Source organism: Apium graveolens, chromosome 10 (assembly GCF_009905375.1).
Source record: "Apium graveolens cultivar Ventura chromosome 10, ASM990537v1, whole genome shotgun sequence".
NCBI classification, from domain to species: Eukaryota; Viridiplantae; Streptophyta; class Magnoliopsida; order Apiales; family Apiaceae; genus Apium; species Apium graveolens.
The window spans coordinates 162,911,301-162,919,335 of record NC_133656.1 but is presented as its reverse complement, the minus strand read 5'-3'; the positions used below and the strand labels follow the sequence as shown (position 1 = coordinate 162,919,335).

The 8,035-nt window shown below is 42.2% G+C and overlaps 2 protein-coding genes across 2 annotated transcripts; both read left to right on the top strand.

Annotated features, from left to right (window-relative positions):
• Positions 1-602: 602 nt before the first annotated feature.
• On the top strand, positions 603-1,169 carry LOC141691248 (uncharacterized). The gene has a single exon (XM_074495986.1). It carries the CDS (start codon positions 603-605, stop codon positions 1,167-1,169), a length of 567 nt encoding a protein of 188 aa, XP_074352087.1.
• Positions 1,170-2,003: 834 nt separating this feature from the next.
• Positions 2,004-2,468, top strand: LOC141691247 (uncharacterized). Its single transcript, XM_074495985.1, has one exon. The coding sequence runs from the start codon at positions 2,004-2,006 to the stop codon at positions 2,466-2,468; it is 465 nt and encodes a 154-aa protein (XP_074352086.1).
• The last annotated feature ends 5,567 nt before the right edge of the window (positions 2,469-8,035 follow it).

The window sequence follows — 8,035 nt, the reverse complement described above, 5'->3', positions numbered from 1 at the left end:
ATGTCAAGCATCTAATGGAGATGTTTAATATTCTAAGGAGGTTCCGCATGAAGTTGAACCCACATAAGTGTGTATTCGGCGTTGAGTCAGGCAAATTTCTTGGATTCATTGTCAATCATAGGGGGATTGAAGCCAACCCCTCCAAGATCAAGGCACTTCTGGACATGAAGTCTCCCGCAAGTGTAAAGCAAGTGCAAAGCTTAACCGGAAGAATCGCGGCATTGAATCGATTTGTATCGAAATCATCTGACAGATGCAAAGAATTCTTTACGGCGATCAAAGTGGCAGGGAAAGACTTTGTATGGAGATCAGAGTGTGAGGAAGCTTTCAGGAGGATCAAAGAACAACTGGGGAACCCTCCCATGTTGTCAAAACCATTGAATGGAGAGTCTCTGATTTTATACCTAGCAGTTTCGGAGTATTCAATCAGCGCGGTACTGGTGAGAGAAGAGGATATGCAACAATCACCAGTATATTATGTGAGTAAGCGGTTGCACGATGCTGAGACTCGCTATATCAGCATGAAAAAGTTGGTTTATGCCTTAATCCTTGTAACAAGGAAGTTGCGCCCGTATTTCTAAGCTCATAGAATTGAAGTCCGCATGACATATCCTCTGCGGAAAGTCCTTCACAAACCAGAGTCGTCGGGGAGGATGTTGAAATGGGCTGTGGAACTGGGACAGTTTGACTTGGAATACATGCCTCGCACAGCAATCAAAGGGCAAGCCCTAGCTGATTTCTTACTAGAATTTGATTCTGAAATTGATGGTAAGGCTCTAGTGGCGGTGCATCCATCTCCTCCTGAAGAAGTTTTAGAAGAGTTTCCGCATCCATGGTGGGTTTTACATGTAGATGGAATAGTTAACAATGGAGGAGCAGGCGCGGGCATAGTGCTTGTATCTCTGGAGGGTCATCATCTGATGAGCGCGATTCACTTTAAGTTCTATGCTACGAATAATTATGCAGAATATGAAGCATTGATTAATGGCCTAAAGATCTCTTTGGAAATGGGAGTGCGGAATCTGATTGCAAAGAGTGATTCAGAGTTGGTGGTGAACCAAGTGAATGGGGGGTTTCAAGCTCGAGGACCGCGGACAGAATTGTATTTGAGGTGCGCGCAGTGCCTGATCGGAAGGTTCAGGGAGGTTAGACTAGAATGTGTACCGTGAGAAAAGAACAACAACGTGGATGTTCTGGCAAAAATGGGATCCCGGCAGGAAGCCGTGTTGTTGGGATCTATACCCTTAGAAATCCAGGAGATCCCTAGTATCCCAGAGGTAGAAGTGATGCAAGTAGATAAGGCTCCCAAAGAAACATGGATAACGCCTATTCTTTCCTACATTCACAATGTAATACTCCCTGAGGATAAGTTCAAGGCTCGGAGACTCCGCTATCAGGCAGCGAGGTATGTAGTGTATGATGAAGTTTTATATAAAAGAGGCTTCAATCAATCTCTACTCAGGTGTGTTGATGAAGAAGAGGGAAATTACATCTTGAGGGAAGTACATGAAGGAATTTGTGGTAATTACTCAGGGGGTAACTCGTTGGCGATGAAGGTTCTGCGTCAAGGTTATTATTGGCCTACGAAGAAGGAGGATGCCACAAACTTCGTTAGAGTATGCGATCGTTGCCAACGCTTTGGAGAATTACCGAAAGCCAAAGGAGATGTCAAGTACGCAGTAGTCGCAGTTGATTACTTTACTAAGTGGGCAGAGGCTATGCCGTTGGCAACTATCACTGTGAAGAAAATCAAAGATTTTATGTTCAACTCTATTGTATGCAGATTTGGAATCCCCAACAAAGTTGTCTCTGACAACGGAAAGTAGTTTGATAGCAAGGAGTTGTGATATCTATGTGAGGATTTGAAGATTAAGAAGAAATTCGCAGCAGTCTATCATCCTCAAAGTAATAGACAAACGAACACTGTTAATAAGATAATAAAGCATACTCTTAAGACCAAGCTGGAAGAACGCAAAGGCAGTTGGCCTGAAGAACTCTCAAAGATGTTGTGTTCTTATAACACGACTCCGAGGTCTACTACGGGAGAGTCTCCATTTATGCTCACTTACGGGTACGAGGCTATGGTGCCCGTGGAAGTTGGTTCGGGATCGCTTCGTAGAGATCGTTATACAGAAGAAGATACGGAAGTTTCCCAGATACTTCATCTAGATCTTTTGGAAGAAACAAGGGAGAACTCTCAGTTAAAGCTCGCAGCGTATCAACAGCGTGCCGTAAGGTACTACAACAAGAAAGTAAAGGGACAGTTGTTGAAGGTGGGAGACCTGGTGCTTAGAAAGGTTATTCCTAACATAAGAATTCCCCAGCATGGGGTGTTTGGAGCTAATTGGAAAGGACCATATAGGATAAAAGCAATCTTATGGAAAGGGACATATCACCTTGAAGACTTGGAAGGAAAACTTGTTCCACGAGCATGGAATGCGGAGCATCTTCGAAAGTATTATCAGTAAGGCGCGCCTGAGGCCCCTCATATATTATTTATATTTTCAGTTGAATTAAGCAGGGCTATGCCCGAATCATAGACTAGAAGCAATAAAACTCCTCCTAGCCTAGGGGGTAGTGCATGTACTATCTTACCTTAGAACTAGTTGAAGGATCTCGTATTTTTAAATAAATTCCCCACAGAGCATAGTAGCTGTGGGACCAGTGCATTTTTGACACTGGAGCACATTATTCGATAAAAACTTTGAACATTCAAAACTTTTTGTCATTTGAAAAATAATTACAGTATAACGCATCCTGAGATCAAAACGCGTCCTCAATAATATAATTTCCATAAATTGCAAGACAGAGAAAATGAGGTTGATGCTCCTGTTAGTAGGATGCGCCCGCCTAGAGCAATGCTCCACTTTTAATATTTCATGAAATGGGATTAAAAAAGTGAAGTTAAAGTAATTTCTAAAATGATCTCATACCCCTGAAAAAGGAGTCCATAAAACAAGGCATGTCCAAAAGTGAGGTCGCGTCCACTATCTAATTCTCAATATAAAATGATACCATAAGCATGGATGATGTAATTTACCTTTCAGAAAAAAGGTTGACACGCCCTGGCTCAGGACGCATCCGGACCGATATCAATAATTATATTACCTTGAGTTATCTCGAAACACCTGTCTTCTAAAATTAAAGGCTGACGCGCCCATATATGAGGACGCGCCCATATATTGTACATTGCATAAGAGGAATATTTGAGTATATAAAAATAGGCTATCAGACTGAGAAAAAACTTAAAGTGCATAAATACATCATCTAGCAAGTTTGAAATAGTCAAAATACGAATACAAATTTCAAGGCTTAAAGGGACCTACACCCTTTGAATAGTTCATAAAAAGTTCATAAATAAAATAAAGGCGCGTCCTATGCCGGTGGCGCATCCTGTGGTTTTCCTAGATCTTTTGGAGAAGGTGGAGTGGGCTTGAAGTGGTGAAGGCACAGGGGACGCGTCATCCTCTTCTAGGCCTAGGATGATCCTTTTGCTATTGATTGAGTCTGCATCCCTGATTCTGAAATCATTCACCCACTTTTGGGTATCTTCATCAAATTTGGAAAAAGTGTACTCTGGGTCATTTGCTATGTACCCAGAACACCACTCCTCAAATTCGGCTGCAAACCCATTCTGATACACCAACTTCTTCTCTTCCTTCCAGCCATGCATCCTGTCATCATTTAGAGTGTCAAGCTCCAACTGCATGATGGAATTTAGAGTAACCACACTATCCATTGCCTTCTCCACAGAGGTAACATGGCCCTCAAGATTTGCCTTGTCACTCTCAAGATGCGCCTGGTCTTGTTGTAACCGTAGGATCTCAACATCTTTTTCTTTGATGACAAGGTTCAAGTTTTTCTCTTCAGCTTGGCTTTTGGCAGTATCAGTGGCCTCAAGACGCGCCCTCAGTCTGGAAGCCATATTAGCATTCTTCCTTGCATGCAGGTGAAGCTCAGCTGCAGCCCTCATGGCCTGTTCAATTTGCTCTTCTGTCCGGAAGGTCCCGCCTCTCACCTCATCCTTAGTAAAGGTTCCAGAAGAGGACACGCCCAAGTATCTGAGGACGAATGATTGATCATCCGGAACAGTCTTTTGACACTTAGAGGACACGTCCTCCCTGTCTAGGATGTTCACCACAGCAGTATCAATGATTTTTGGTGGAGGAGAAGGCACCACAGTAGCTGAAGGATCCTTGGCTTTTGGGTCAGTTTTTGCAACAATAGGCTTACCTCTCCCAGCTTTCAGCTTTCTGGATGCACCAATAGCAAACCCCTTGGGAAGAGAAGTCATGTCTGTAGAATAACACGGTAAATGTTAGTCCTGGGCGTGCCCAGATAAGAGGACATGCCCTCATGGAAACAAACTTATGGCAATATGAAAAGTGGCATACATGCACATTATGACTTTGTGAAAATAGGAAGCATTAACAAATATTGAAAATTGGAAGCGCCCTGGGTGCCATGACCCGTCATATTTGAATTATATAGGCATATACATATATCAGACAAAATAAGAGCTACATGTATAAACATGACGCGCCATCAGCGTCATGACGCGTCCTAAATATATGATTGAAATGGGAAACTTTGGCAACAACTATGCACATAAGGATATGTATGTATATATGTGTGACGCGTCTTAACGCTATACCGCGTCCTAAATGTGATAATTTTCACCTTGTTCTAGGTCTACTTGTCTGCTAATGTCAAGTTGAACTAGCTCCGAAGCGTCAAGTCCCTTAGTTTTTTCAGAAGCTGTGAGGATGGGCTTCCCATTATAAAACTCACGAAACTTACAGATGGAACCAACTCTCGCAGATAAGGCCCCAACCTTTTTCAGATTGACCTCTGTGATCATTTCCTTAAGATTAAAATGCTCTTCAGCATATTTCAATACCTTTTCGGCTCTCTTTTTCCTCTTTCCAGTTAGCTCTTTTTGAGTTCTTTTGTCTAAAAAGGAAAAACGAAGATTATCAGGAAGGAAAAGAAAAGATTTGATAAAAAAGAAGATGCGTCCACATTACTAGGACACGCCCTGGGAACATCACTTACTTGGCTCTAAGTTGAAACGAACGCGATCCCTCTTGATATCATAAATGTAAAAAAATGGCTCTTTCCAGTCTCTCTCGTTGCTCACTTTGCCTTCATTGAATCCTTTGTTGTTCAGCCACTTATTGACAACAAGGAAATGGTAACCCGGGATAGATTTCCGGATACTAAAAAAATAGCTGAACTCCTTTATGGAGGGCGCGCCCAACTCCAAGTTGTGGTACATAATATATAAGATGAATTTAGAGAAAGTCTAACGGGGCCACATTTTACCATTTCAAGATCTTTTTAATGTATGGGTGCAAGGGCGCGCCCACACCAAGAGAAATGAGCTTTGGAGTAAGCACCATTCTGGGGATCCTTAGATTTTCCATATTAAAGAAGTGAGGCCTCATCTTGCGAATGGGGCACGCCCATATCCCTTCCATGTTGTAGTACTTCATGTTCCACGCAATCTCTAGGTCTGTTGTTGTAGAATTCATGCCAACACAAGCTAACTTGTTCTCTTTCTTTCTCCAAACATTCTTTTCTGCCTCGGGGAGATTTTTAAGCTTTTTCCAATCAAAATCAAGCTCTGCGTCTGCTGGCTCCCAATGTTCGAGTGGAGAATCAGATTTTTGGGGAGAGATAGTGTATTTTTCAGGCTCGGGAGCTCTCTTTTCAAACTCACTTTCACTATGAGGAGAGGGCGCGTCCTGAACAGGAAACGCGTCTTGAGCAGATGGGGACACGTCCTCATCAGAGATGATTTTATGTTGTTGAGATTTATTGGATGATGGGATAATTTTTATCATCAGTCCAATCTTCTATTGTCAAGCTGCGTGCAGTCTGGGAAGTTCTCTTGCGTTTTACCTTCTTCTTTCCAACCATTGCACTGAGGGGAATGTATTCCATGGATTCAGAGCTCGAATTTGACATGATTGAAGTTTTTGATTTGAGAGATTCAAAAGCACGAGTTTCTGCTTCAAGAAAAGAGTCTGTCCTATGATACTCAGGTAGTTCGGGACTGAAGGTAAGGGGAGATGGAGAATAAAGCCCAAGACGTGTATTGAAAGCCTTGAATGGATGAAATAGAGAGGATGAAGACGTGTTCTCCAACTGAAACAAGAAGGGAAAATATTTTGAGGATGCGTCCATGACTTAAAGAAAAGAAAAGAAGATAGTAGAAATACGTCAAAAGAAAGATACGCATAGGCATAAGGAAAAGAAGAAAGAAAGTGTAAAGATGGGATTTTGTGCAAGGACGCGTCCTAGAGAATCTATCACAAGAAATCATCTAAAGGTTTAGAAAAATATGGCGTATGACGCGTCCTAGTTTGATAGCACGTCTACTCTATTCTTGTTGAAACGAATTAATTTGTCAGTTAAACTATGCAATAAATATAGGACGCGCCATATAAGGTAGACGCGTCCATAAGGAATGAAACACGGAAGAATTCTAATCGATCATCGTAGATTTGGGGAAAATTCGTTTGAACCCTAAAAACATTTAATTGAAAATCAAAAGAGCAAAAGATGGCACTTTTACAGATACATACACATATGCATGCGACAAAAAATGAAGAACAATCCATGGGGAAATGAAGTATACGAACGTTTTTGTTGGCCTATTATGGTCGATTTACTTGATAAAATGAAGAAATAAAAGAAGATTTACATACCTTGAAACTTGGGGAGTCGATTTACTGTAGAAACTTGATAAATGGCCGGTTGAATCACCGAATTTTTTAGCAAACTTCTTTGTAGCGGCGGAGATGGTGATTTTGAAAAGAGAGAGAAAAGGGGTAAAGTGGTTGTTGATGATAGGGGGTATTTATAGGAGTGAATGGTGATGACGTATGTGATAGCTGTCATGCAACAGCTATAGAACAATATATTTTCGGAGAATGTACGTACAAAGGTACGATGCGTTTATGACGTAGGACACGTCATGATGGTTAAAGGAAGGAAGGTCCAAATTTTTGCTTGTGTTTTTTATAGTTGAAATTCCAATTTTGTTTTCAACTGCATTTAAAATTTGGGGGGTAGTTGTTATAACCAAAATTTGGTATCTGATCATCTCGGGTCAAATACGGGTCAATTGAAATTGAATTAGGGCAAAAAAAGATGAGTAATTAGGTTTTAGGCTGCGATGAATGAGGAGAGGACGCGCCCTATACACATAGGACGCGTCTATGATTAAGTTGACCGTGATTTGGGTTATTCAGGGATCAAGGATTGCCATGTTGAAAGATAAGGAGGAAATCTCAAAGGGTTGAGGACGCGCCCAGGGTGCAGGATGCGCCTTGAGTTGGTAGAATTGGCAATATGGATTGTATAAGTAGTAAGGTTGCAATGCAAGGAAAATGTGTGCATTTCACAAGGAGAGGACGCGTCCTGTCCTCTGGAAGATGCATACTTTTTGATGGTTGGGCTTGTCCTCACCTAGGACAAGGCAAACAGGGATACTTTGAGAGCAAGGCAAGCATGGGAAGAGGCAATGAAGTATTATTTTTACTAATGTATTTATTGCAGGCACTCTCTGAAGAATTCCCTTCTTGAGTCAGTCAAGGAGGGGGATGTCCGTGAAAAGCTTGAAGGCCTCCAGGGGTATGCCTGATGATTGAAGGCATCCTCCTGTATTCAACGGGTGTCCTCATTGGGGATGCGGGGTTAATTATGGTGTGTGCTTTGGGAACTCTGTTCTTGTATTCAACGGGTGCCCTCGTTGGAGAATTTTGGAGTCATCCTGCACTTTGCACCCAAAAGCTTGGGATCACTTATCCTGCTATCTGGTGGGTTATCCTCATTCGGGGGACAGGGACGCGTCCGGCATTTGGGGTAAACCGTGGTTATACCTGCGTCCGTAAATCAAGGGAGTAGTGGAGTGTTATCCTTGCGCAGGGAGATACATTATCCGTGAAGTCCTACGATTACAGACGAGTCTTGGGCCTTTGCAGTTGGGCCTCATAGTTGGACATTTTTAAATCTAGCGGAAGATGGA